At 39.6% G+C, this 12680-nt stretch overlaps 2 protein-coding genes across 2 annotated transcripts; both read left to right on the top strand.

Annotated features, from left to right (window-relative positions):
• Positions 1 to 924: 924 nt before the first annotated feature.
• On the top strand, positions 925 to 4681 carry LOC120004483 (deubiquitinase DESI2-like). The gene is made up of 4 exons (XM_038853840.1): positions 925 to 1337; positions 2223 to 2484; positions 3393 to 3460; positions 4186 to 4681. Exons 1-4 carry the CDS (start codon positions 1203 to 1205, stop codon positions 4408 to 4410), a joined length of 690 nt encoding a protein of 229 aa, XP_038709768.1. The 5' UTR covers positions 925 to 1202; the 3' UTR covers positions 4411 to 4681.
• A 6312-nt stretch (positions 4682 to 10993) lies between these two features.
• Positions 10994 to 12577, top strand: LOC120004166 (pentatricopeptide repeat-containing protein At1g08070, chloroplastic-like). The gene has a single exon (XM_038853432.1). It carries the CDS (start codon positions 10994 to 10996, stop codon positions 12575 to 12577), a length of 1584 nt encoding a protein of 527 aa, XP_038709360.1.
• The last annotated feature ends 103 nt before the right edge of the window (positions 12578 to 12680 follow it).

The following is a 12680-nucleotide window of genomic DNA, read 5'->3' as shown; positions in this document are numbered from 1 at the left end:
TGGTGTTAGGCCGTGTCCATTTGGATATTTTAAGTGTTAACGGTATGATATGATCCTTAGATGTACAACTAACTAAATCAAAATGAAAACATCGTGTATATTACTTGTTCTCATTTACACTAATAAGGATACAGTGTGTGTATATATGAATTCTCACATAAGGGTCTAATGTAAGGGTGTAAAATAAGGATTTATGATTATGCCATTAATTTGAAACATGTGAGACCCAAAGTAATGGATCCTACTTGTCATTTCATTCATCCACACCATTAAAATGTAACCCTTATTTTACACTTTTACATTAGACCCTTATATAAGAAATCCTCCATATATATATATAGACACTTTCAACTTTCAATTGCAAAGCCCTTTTCTATGCTCTTAACTTTGGTTTGTTACCATATGTATATATACTTCAATGAAGAGAGTTAAACAATTCCCAAACCATTAAAGGGAACCATTGTACCATAGTTGTTGTTCTTAAATGTCTAATTTGTTATAGTTTTTACTTATTTTTCGCCTTTTTAAGCATATTAGAATAAATAGAATTTGCAGTTGTGGTCCTCTCACCTGGGGATGAAATGGGCTGTTGTAATGTAAGCAAGGCCGATCAGGGCCCAAATGAGACTTGCTTGCAGGTGTTGGGTATATTGGAGTAAGCCCAATAATAGGCCCATTGGGCTTCAAGTGACGGAACGGGCCGTTTGACACGACGCAGTGCGATGCCAGGTCACGCTGTCGGTGTCTTACGGTGAATAATTGCGTGAGCGAGTGATTATTATCGAGTGGGCCCAACTTATCCAGCTCAAGCTAATCATAATTTGCTTAACCGCTAATTTGGTTAAACTCAACACATCTAAGGGGCATTTCTGACATTCCATACGAAAATTCGACTCCCATTACTGCAATTTTAACAGTTTTCACTTGCAGTTCAAAAGAGAGACGCTGCATTTAGGAGGAACATCGTTCATTCTTGCCAGAGATTTGCACTTCGAGGCGACAAAGGGCAGAATCTGAGATCAGAGGGTGTGAAGAAAATTCATTTGAGATCGCATCGGTGCTCGAACTTTTGTGAATTCAAATAATTTGTGAGGGGAGAACATAACAGGGAACGAGAGAGAGAGGGAGGGGGAGGAAGGTTTTGTACTTTATGTGCTAATTTTGGAGTGTGATAGGAAGTTAGGGTTAGGGATTTGGAGAAGATGACGGAGGTTATATTACATATCTACGATGTGACGAACAGTGGATCGGATAAGACGAACAACACAATTATGCAGATCAACAAGATCTTCAAGGACGGTATTGGACTCGGTGGCATCTTCCATAGCGCTGTTCAGGTCCTTTCTCTTTATCTTTCTCATTTTTTGTTCACTACATAGGTTGCTTAATGTTATCCGCTCTGAGATCTAGGGTTTTTGACTTGTCGGGGTGGTAATCCTGTCGTAGATTTTGTTTACCTTTTCCTGTTTCTTCTGGAAATCTCGAATTATGCTGTTTAGTACGTAATGAAATTCTAGGATAGGGATTTTGCGTTGATATATGTGGATGTATCTTTTTTGTATTTTTGTTGGTTCTTATAGTAGTACTAAGCACTGAAGCTTGGGACTGTATATGTGGATCTGGTGGTATGGTTTGTGTTGTGTGCCTATGTTCACAAGTTTCGTGAGATGATTAGTATGGAGTGCTTGTTGGATGCCCATGCCTTTTAACTTGTTTGTTCTCTAGCGTCAAATGATGTAGGTTTTATCTGTTAATCGCTTAATGAATAATTCTTATGGCCAATAATCGGCCTAATATGAAGATAAACAAAAAACTGGTGGTCTCGAAAAGCTTGTTTTGCTCGTTCGGGTAAGGATGACCTGGAAGTAAATTTTGTCCTTGTAATTAATAGGAGTCATCATTCTTGACATGTTTGCCCCTTCTATCACCATTATCATCATCCGAGCCTCTATCCCAAAAGTTTGGGGTCAGCTACACAAGTTTGTGAGGAAATCAACAGGAATCCACTAGGTATATTTGTTCCTGCCATTCATTTATATCCAGATTCCAGAATCTACTTTCATCAATTCTTATAGCCCCCTTCTACGCCTTGTAATTTATCATCCACAATCAGTTCCATTTTTCTCTCTTTTATTTGACAGTATATGATTCTATTCAGTAATAAGCTGTACTGCGCCGGAAGTTGTCATGGAGTTAATGCATATATGTCGACTATGTAACAGGTATATGGAGATGATGAATGGTCTTTTGGGTTCTGCGAACAAGGAACTGGAGTTTTTAGTTGCCCTTCTGAAAAGAACCCAATGTATACATATCGTGAGAAAATTGTACTTGGAAAAACAAGTTTCTCAATCTTTAAGGTAAATCAGATTTTGAGAGAGCTTAGTAGAGAGTGGCCTGGATGTTCATACGACTTGTTATCTAAAAACTGTAATCACTTCTGTGATGAGTTCTGTGAAAAGCTTGGCGTGCCAAAGCTTCCAGGTAAATCTCTCTCCCTCTCTCTCTCCCTCTCTCTGTGCTAGGGTTACACGTCTTGTGTGCTTATCTTTGTGGTATTTAGTTTTAGTTCTGAGTTTATCTACTGTGACCTTGTTCATGTATAATGCTCCTTCAACTTCTGGGGGAGAGAGAGAGAGTATGTGTGTGTGCGCCCAAACCTTTTTGGCTTTATTTTCCCAATTTGACTAAAATGAGTAGAAACAAAAAAATTCTGTTATGCATCCATTTTATGTCATATTCATAGTTGCTTTTGCTGTTGAAACTTGAAAGGTACAGAAGTGCTATGTATTAGAAACGCACGTATACAAAGAAAAATTGATTTCTTCTTGTCCAGCTTGCCAAACAATATGATACCTTTCCCCGTAAAACAAGGTTATATTCTTCAAATATAGACAGCATTGTTATTTTTGGGAACGATGGTGGATTTGAAATGATGTTACTGCTTCGCTGAAAAAAGGGAAGAGCATGAAAATATCGCATTGCAAAATGTTTTTTTGACAGTTATGATTTATTGTGCTACTGATGTAATATGTTGTTCTTTTTCCAATCAAGATACCTGATGGTGTATGGACGATTTGTATCAAGGCCTGTAATCTGTATTAGGCTTTAGCAGTGTTCTTTTAGATTCAGGACCAGCTAAATTAGAGCCTTGGTTGGGTGACTGGTGCTGCTGAGCTATCTTTACTGATGTCATTTCATAGTAGAGCTAATGTAAAACAAATTTTGTTATGAATATGGCCTGGTTGTTATTCTATTTGCTTGCCATTGAGCTAAAATGAACACCTGCTTGCTGAGTGCATCCAGTTTAATTGATCTTTGATATTCATAAGAAAATTGTTATTATCATCGCACGTCTCTTGTGGTACATGATCTTTTGATTTCTCTTACAGGCTGGGTTAATCGTTTTGCCAATGCGGGTGATGCTGCTGCTGAGATAGCAGGAAATACAGCTATACGGGTGAGATGTTCCTTTTCACTTCATATCTGTTTGTCTGCCGAAAACATATCCTTTACCCTTTTTTTACTGACATCAGATGCAAAGTGTCCTGTATGTGCACTCTTTTGGCCTTGAAATAAGAGGCATTGTACATTTTCTGGCATCCATGGATACTCAAGCTCACACCTACACGAATTTTTAAGTGCAAGTTGCAGACATTTGTTGTGCTAGATCGATGCTCGTTCCCTTATATTTCTTATTGGGGATCAAACTATTACTTGACTTTCCAATTTTCCATATTTATGTTGACTTGGTTTTTTTTTGGCATTTACTAAGATTGAATAATTGCTCAACTCTCTTCTTTCTTGAAAGTTAAAATTAGACGTGCTTTTGGCTATTTTAATCCAGTATATTCTACATTTCTACTTAACATGGCGTTAAACTCAAAACACAAGCTCCCCAAGTTGAAATCAGTAATAGGTGCTTGAGTTTGTTTGTATTCTTACTTGGTGCAGTTCTCTCTTGATCTTCATTGAAATATTGAATTGAGCTTGTGATTACGTGCAGTTCTCTTTTGATCTTCATTGAAAGTTAACATAGCTTGTGATTATCTTCATTCACCTCACACTCAATATCACACTCGCCTCATTCCACTGTGAACCAAATGCCCCCTTGATATATTGAGAGTTTTGGATGTTGTTAAGGGCAATTGAAGTTGTTTAATTCATCCTGGTGGAATTTTGCAGATAAGACAAGCCAAGGCAGAGATTGTATCTGCTAGCAAAGTTGCCTATCGCTTCCTAGTGGGTGTTACTTCAAACTCTGGGGTTGGCCCTGATTCCCCTGGCAACTCAAACAGAGGAACTCCTGGAATTCAAGCAAGTTGGTTTAAAAATCTCATCACTTCTGGTGCCAAACCTTCAAGTGGCTCAGAAATTGACAATAAGGACGAAGATGTGCTACAGCAGTGACAGCGACATGAACCATCACGACAGAATTCACGGCGTAATATATGAAGAAGCACGTCTTTCCGCGTACCAGTTGAACCCAAATCAAGTAGTTGTTCATTATGTATTAAATGTAAAAAAGTCAATTTTCCATTCCAATGTTTGCTGATTCTTGGCCGCTAGGAAACTGAAATACGATGAAAAAGATTATCAGTCCGGTGTTCTTTTCCACTCATCTCTGTAGGACATCATTTGCTTTTTGAGGTCTGATTTTCATTTGGTTTGAGTGATAAAATGCTCTTTACTTGCATTGTGGGTGAGGGGACTGAGCAGTGGCATATTTTGACCTTGGGCTGGGGTTGAGTTTTTCCTAGGTTGCATCTTGGTTTTTAAAGAGACGATGATGATGCAATATATAACAGGTTTTCATTTGGAGAGACGGTAATGTTTTTGTCCTATCTACAGGAGAAAATGCATTATCAAGTATAAACACTGTTACTGTTTGACACAATGAAGATGCAGATGATTATATTTCGCCGTTATACGTTCCGAATGAGAAGGTTATTATTTATTTATTTTTTTTTTTTTTTTATCACGCAAAGGCTTAAAAGCCAGAAGAAAACAAACCAAAGCGATGAACAGGGGGATCGTAACCACTATCTAACCAAGCCTGTAAATCTGGTAAAAAACAATTGGGAATGCTACCGGAAAAACCCCCGACTGCGGCCCATTTGGCGAGACTATCCGCCCAAGCATTTTGACGCCTGCTAACTTTTGCAATAGACCAACTCTGAACCCCCATCAACTTGCCTCTAATATCATCAATCAAATTCTCAATCTCCCAAAACGAAACCAACTCAGGTTTGGAGACTGCATTAACAACTAATAAAGCATCACCCTCAAACTCAACTTTCTCAATACAAAGATCTAAACATCTCTGAACACCCAAACTGAGAGCCATTGCCTCCCCCACCAAAGGAACCACACAAGCGCCACTAAGAACAGATGCAAAAATCACTTCTCCTGAAGAGGACCAAGCTAAAGCAACCGAAGAAGAGCCATCAACCCCCATTGCTGTATCAAAATTCACTTTAACCCAATGCACTGGAGGAGGCAACCAATGTATCGTAGGAACAATAGTCTCAAATGTGGGCACTCTCCAAGCATTACAATGCTGAAAATGAACAAGACGAATCTGACAAAGCAAATCAAAATCAGACCTGATTGGAGCACCATGCACAACCGCATTGCGATAACGCCAAGTAAGATCCAAGGTAACAAGAGCCAACAATTGGAACTCGTGAAAATCATCTTTGGATATACCAATTAACCGAGGATTCAAGACCATAGAAGCCCAACCAACAATCCCATCCCTACCAAAAAGCCTAGAATTTAAGCTCCATTTTGAGGTACTCCAAACAAGCACAGGAACTGAACATGAAGTCAACAAATGAAGAAGAGATTCTACCTCCAGACAGCAAATAGGACACAAAACTTGATTAGGAGAAAGCTGAAGAACAGTAGATAATCTACCTCGCGTAGGCAACATATTCCACAAAGACTTCCATAACAAGAGTTGAAATCGGGCATGAACCTTCAGCTGCCAAATCTTATTCCAATTAGCTGAAGACAAAGGAGACAAAGATGGCGCAATCATAGCAGCCGAATTGAGAGAGTGATAAGCTATCTTTACTGAATAACTCCCAGAATGACTAAGAGTCCACACCCATCTATCATCACTTGGGGAAGCTGGTAAATGGATTTTCAATATATTTCTAACTGTACCAGGTTCAAACCAACTTCCCAGAAGGGGAATATTCCATCTAAGAGGATTAGTCAATAACAAAGAATCCACTGTAGCCTCATCCTGCAAAAGAAGAACATCAGACCGAACAATTGGTTTGAAATCAGCCTGCCCAGGAATCCAAGGATCTAGCCAAATTTTTGTTGTCACACCAGATTTGATCAACCGACATAAACCCATATTAAGAACACCTCTCGCACTCATCAGACATCTCCAAATCCACGAATCAGAATTTAGAACACCCGCTTCAAAAAAATCCCCTCCCCTTGGAGTTATATATTTACTGAACAGATTTTGGTGACACACCGAACCACCCCCATTAAGCAGCCTCCAACTAAATTTAGCTAGTAATGCATCATTCATATGACTAACTCTTCTAAATCCCAAACCTCCACACGATTTTGGAGTGCACAAAGACGCCCAACTCTTCAAGAACAAATGCCGCCGACCATGCTCCCAGCCCCACCAGAAATCCCTCATAATACCATCCAAAGAAGAGCACACATACTGGGGGAATTTAAACAACTGCATACTATAAGATGGAATAGAAGACAAGACTGACTTAATCAACATGCCACGAGAGGCTTGCGAGAGAGTTTTGGCTTTCCAACCCGCCAACCGCAAAAACATTCTCTCCTTAATGCCTTCAAACCACCACTTCCTATTAGAAAAGTCTGAAATCGGCAGCCCCAAATAGACAGCCCTGGGAGGAGAAATACGAAACCTCAAAATGTTGTGAATATTTTGTTGAGTATGCTGCACCACATTACGACTAAAAAACAACGCAGACTTCCCTGAATGCACTTTTTGACCAGACCATACACAATAAGTATCTAAGCATCTGTGAATAGCACTAGCTTCAGCAATATTAGCTCTAGAAAAAATGATGGAATCATCAACATAAAATAAATGGGAAACAGGAGAAGATAACCTGCTGATGCGAATGCCATGAATATTACCAGCAACCTCTTCTCTATATAACAATCTTGAAAGGACTTCAGACCCCATGATAAACAAAAAGGGAGACAATGGATCACCTTGACGAAGACCTCTACTCGCTGTAAACCAACCAAGAGGACTCCCATTGAGCATAAATGAAAAAGACGCCGTTGAAATACACTGAAACACCAGCTTGACATTCCTCTCTGAGAAACCCATCTTACACATAATTGTGGTTAAAAAATTCCATTCCATCCGATCATAAGCCTTAGACATATCCAACTTCATTGCCATCAAACCCCCATTTCCTCTCTTCTGCTTCATTGTATGGAATAATTCATGAGCAAGCACAACATTTTCCTGAATAACTCTTCCCGGCATAAAACCAGCCTGATTCGGACTGACAAAATTGATCAGAATAGCCTTCAATCTATCTGCCAATATTTTAGAAATAACCCGATAAATAACATTGCAAAGACTAATTGGTCTCAACTGACCAATCTGAGACGCTCCAGAAACTTTTGGAATCAGCACAATATTTGTGTGATTTAATTGACGAAGCATACAGCCGCTTCGAAAGAAATTCTGAACAGTATCCACCACATCACCCTTAATAATACTCCAATAAGTCTTATAGAATAAAGGAGTCATACCATCAGGCCCCAGAGCCTTATTAGAATCCATAGACCGAACGATATCAAAAATAGCTTCCTCGGAAGGAATATCACAAAAACGATCATTTTGGACTTGAGAAACAATTGGATAAACCAGATTAGCCAAATTCTCATCAGACAAATGACCTTCTGATCGAAAAAGGGTAGAAAAATGCTCAATAAGGTAATTTCCAATTTGTCTTCGATCCGTCAACCAACTCCCATTTTCATCCTGCATCTGGGAAATAGCATTTTTTTTCCGCTGGATTAAAGCAGAAACATAAAAAAACTTTGTATTTAAATCCTTCGAAACGAGCCAGTCCTCCCTAGTTTTCTGCCGCCAAAGTAATTCCTGCCTACGCAATTGCTCATTTAAATCAGCTTGAAGACGATTTTCCTCCAAACGGCTTTCCGCAGACTGCAACCCTGACTGCGCGGAAGCTAACTCAGCATGAATAATATTAATTTGCTCCTGAATAATACCAAAATCAATAACATTCCAGCGCTGCAAAGCTTGCTTCACTAGACTGATTTTCCTGCACAGACGAAACGCAGCAGAGCCATATACAAAAGCATGCCAAGCCGAAGCAACAATCTGATGGCTACCCTCTGCCCTAACCCAAAAACTTTGGAACGTAAACGATCTACGAACATCAGAAGTAGACTTTGAAGTATTTACTAAAATAGGAAGATGATCAGACGAAGTAGAAGGAACATGTAAGACTTCATAATCATGAAAAAAAGTATACCAATCCAGATTAGCAAAGGCCCTATCCAATCTCTCCTGAATATTGTCATCACCCCTTCTTTTATTGCACCAAGTAAACGGCTTCCCTACAAAGCCCAAATCCACCAGACCAGAATTGTCAACAAAAGACCGAAAATGCGCAAACCTGCTTAGGCAAAAACGAGAACCCCCCCATTTATCATCAGAGCATAAAATAGCATTGAAATCCCCAAGCACCAGAGAAGGACCAGAAAACCCATCAAGAGAATCCTGAATGCGCGACCATAATTGAGACTGCTCTTGGGGACGATGAGGCCCATAAACAAAAACCACAAGCCAGGGCTGAGAAACTGGATGGGATTTAACCACCCCAGTAACAAAATTCTTATCAACTAACAAAGGCTCAAAAACAACTTCAGATTTCCAAGCCAAACACAAACCTCCCTGCCTACCAATCGGATCCACAGAAACAAAAGAAGAGAAACCCAATAGGTTTAGATTTGTACTGAACGAGTTACTAGGAACCATAGTCTCTGATAAAAACAGAACAGAAGGCCGATACCTCCTGCAATAAGCTCTGATGGAAGTGAAAGCCGCGGGCCGAGCTGCGCCCCGGCAATTCCACGCTATAATCTTCATAAACAACCAAGGGGCGCCGCCCCGCTCTTATTTGGACCATCACAAAGCTCAATATCCTCTCCATCGACCTCAGCCACTCCCCCACCATCACTACCATCCAACTGATGTAAAATTCCCGAAGAAATTTTCCTTTCTTTTGGAATGACAGTATTATATGGACCAAATCTTACACTAGCCCTTTGAAGTGCCCTTTTCTCCTCTTTCCTTGGCCCAATTAACTTCACAGCTTTCACGTTATATTTATGACCCACTTGACTAGGCCCACCTGCAATCATACTTGGCCAATCATCTTCACACACCCCATGTAAGATATCATCACCACTTAGCCCACCACTCGTAGGCCCACTTTGCTCACTCTGATAAGTAGTAAACACTGACTGAATCTCCATTTTGCCCCTAACTTCCTCTCTAACTATTGTTGATGGAAATAAATTAGTCTGGTTGATATCGAACAAATGATGATTTTCTTTTCTCATCTGTCGCATACAGTAACTCACAAGAGCCCCATCAGTTGTCAGAGATGGCATTAAATGCTCAGTTGCTCCAGTATCCAAACTCTGCCTTACAGAGTTTACCATTCCCCTAATCTGCTGTCCCATCACCGCTAACTCACTCTGATGCGTTGCACGAAACACAGATTGAGATCCATGTGACAGCGGTGGTTCTCGATAAATGGATCCACCGGAATATCTTCCTTCCCCAGAAACTGCAACCAGTTGACCCATTTCACCATGAGCATCGTGAATACCTTCACCAGACCCATGCATAACAAGATGCACATCATTTTTTTATAGTGGATTCCGCTGTAATAAAAATAGTATAGTTAAAAAATGATGAATGTGTTTTTATCGGGTTTATGTGTCTAAAGAGTATATTTTTTGTCTCAAGCAAAAATTAAATTTATGATAAGAGATACATGGAATATTTCGTGTTTATATTTAATGGTCTAGAATTTTTATATCTATTTTTATGTTTAATCTAATTTTTGTTTGACTTATAAATCCGAGCAAACACATTCGTAAAAAATTTTTAAAGAAGAAAAAAATTGTTACAGTGGGCCCGCTACTCAATTCAAATAGCCTTAGAGCATGTCCAATGGACACTTAGTTTTCAAGTGTCCAAAAGTGAACTTTATGGAAAATTTAGAGTGCTAGAGTTCTACAATGGATGAAAATGAACACTTGAAAACACACTTTCTTGATAATGACACTTGTTTTATAGGTTGTTATGGAAAATGACACTTGAAATATGAAGTATGGATATAGTTGATGAATAGTGAAGAGATGATGAAAAGGAAGAGAGAGGTGATGAAAATGAAGATAGAGGTGATGAAAAGTAAGAGAGAGATGATGGAAAGAAAGAGAGAGAAAATAGAGAAATGAGTTTGAAGTGTTAGAAAGTATAAAGTGTTGATGAATAATATATATTATGGGACCCATTCATCCAATTAAATTATGCCACTCAGGATAGAGAAGAAGACAGAGAATGATTTTAAAGTGCTTGATATTTGGTTTACCACTGAAATTGCTCTTAGAGTTCACTCGTTTTGAAAACTTGCCAAAGCAGACAATTATTACTGACTACTTACAAACCTATGTAGAGGGGGAAGCAGACTGCTAATGCATTTATCGATGTGTCCCGGTGCCTATGCCTCCCATTCCTTCGCGTGGTAGACTTGGTAGTCTTTCGAAACTCTCTGTCGTCAGAAACATTCATCACCAAATCAAGCCAAAGCTAATTCAAGCAACACCAATCGTCAAATGCAAACAGCAACCGCTTCTAGACATCAATTCTTTCTTCCAAAGATGCATGGACATAGACCAACTGCATCAAGTTCATGCCAATATGATCACCACCGGCCTCATTCATCACCCTCCTGCAGCAAGCAAACTTGTTACTTCTTTTGCAGGTTCCCTTCATAGTAAAACCAGAAATGCCCATTTGATTGCTAAGAAAGTTGAGGGATTAGATACTTACACTTGGAACAGGATCATTAAAGGGTACCTAGAGGAAAGTGACCCTAAGAATGCCATTTTGGTTTATACTTGTGTCAAGAAAATGGGTTTGAAGGTGGACAGTTATACGCTCTTGTTTGCAGTCAAAGCATGTGGGCTTGTGCCAGAGATCTGCGAAGGAGAACAGGTGCACGGACAACTATACAAATTGGGTTTTGTATCTGAGTTGATAATCCAAACTGCCTTGCTCACCATGTATGGTTTATTTGATAAAGTTAGGTGTGTCCAGCAAGTGTTCGACGAAACGCCTCATAGAGATATAGTGATGTGGAATTCACTTTTGGCTGCATATGTTCAGCAAGATTATCATTCTCAAGCTCTTGCTATTTCGCATGAAATGGTTAAGGACAATATGAAACTGAACGAGATGACTGTGGTTAGCATCCTCTCTGCTTGCTCAGCGTTGAGGGACTTGAGAATGGGTACTATGATTCATGGTTTTGTTATCAGAAACTCTTTGGATATGGATGTCTTTGTTCAGAATGCTTTAATTGGCATGTATTTAAAATGTGAATCTTTGTCAAAAGCTCGAGTGATTTTTCAAACGATGGGCGCGAGAAATGTGGTTTCATGGACTTCCATGATCAATGGCTTTAGTGATAACAATTACCTGAGTGAGGCATTAGATTTGTTCAGAGAGATGGAGTCCAGGAACATAAAACCAGATGAAATTACACTGCTGGGTATGGTTTCCACATGCTCAAAGTTAGGAAGCTTTGAGCTCGGAGAGTGGATTGACAAGTATGTGGAGAGGACGGCGTTTGGGAAAAACTGCATTCCAATGGCAAATGCCCTCATGGATATGCATGCCAAGTGTGGCAATATCAACAAAGCTTGTCAAATCTTTGATGAGATGATGGAGAAGACCATGGTATCTTGGACTACTATTATACACGGGCTAGCATTGCACGGGCACGGGATGCCAGCTTTAATTCGTTTCTGCCAAATGCAAAGAGAAGGTTTCAAGCCAGATGGTGTTGTCTTTCTCAACATTTTATCTGCCTGTAGCCACGCAGGTTTGGTCGATGAAGGAAAAAAATGTTTTGATTCTATGATGAATGATTACGGCATAAAACCATGGATGGAGCACTATGGATGCATGGTGGATCTTCTCTGTAGAGCTCAGTTAATCAATGAGGCATTTGAGTACATTCTGCATGTGCCATTTAAACCAGATGAAATCATATGGAGAATTTTTCTTAGAGGGTGTCAAAGTCAGGGCGATCTGGGTCTAGCCAGTCGAGTAATGGGTAATTTTCCTGAACATGGGCGTAGAGGTTGTGAGGATTACATACTGCTTTCGAATTTGTATGCCACAGTGGCTGAATGGGATTGTGTCAATGAGATAAGGAAAAAAATGAAGGTGGCGGGAGTAATCAAGTGGAGTCCTGGTTATAGTTCCATACAGCCATAAGAAAATGCAGGAGGACAATTGTATGGATATATTACTATAGATTGACTGCTCAATAAATATCCAGATTCTAGCAGAAAACAGGAATGCAGTTCTTCAATTTCTT

Source organism: Tripterygium wilfordii, chromosome 8, assembly GCF_013401445.1.
Source record: "Tripterygium wilfordii isolate XIE 37 chromosome 8, ASM1340144v1, whole genome shotgun sequence".
NCBI lineage: Eukaryota > Viridiplantae > Streptophyta > Magnoliopsida > Celastrales > Celastraceae > Tripterygium > Tripterygium wilfordii.
The sequence above is the reverse complement of the archived record's forward strand: the minus strand, read 5'-3'. Positions and strand labels throughout refer to the sequence as shown.

Bases quoted from the DNA above. Each gene is read 5' to 3' on its own strand.
- LOC120004483 (XM_038853840.1), top strand. From the start codon at position 1,203: ATGACGGAGGTTATATTACATATCTACGATGTGACGAACAGTGGATCG. The intron at 2,485-3,392 runs GTAAATCTCTCT...TTTCTCTTACAG, and splicing joins TGGCGTGCCAAAGCTTCCAG to GCTGGGTTAATCGTTTTGCC. The intron at 3,461-4,185 runs GTGAGATGTTCC...GGAATTTTGCAG, and splicing joins CAGGAAATACAGCTATACGG to ATAAGACAAGCCAAGGCAGA.
- LOC120004166 (XM_038853432.1), top strand. From the start codon at position 10,994: ATGATCACCACCGGCCTCATTCATCACCCTCCTGCAGCAAGCAAACTT.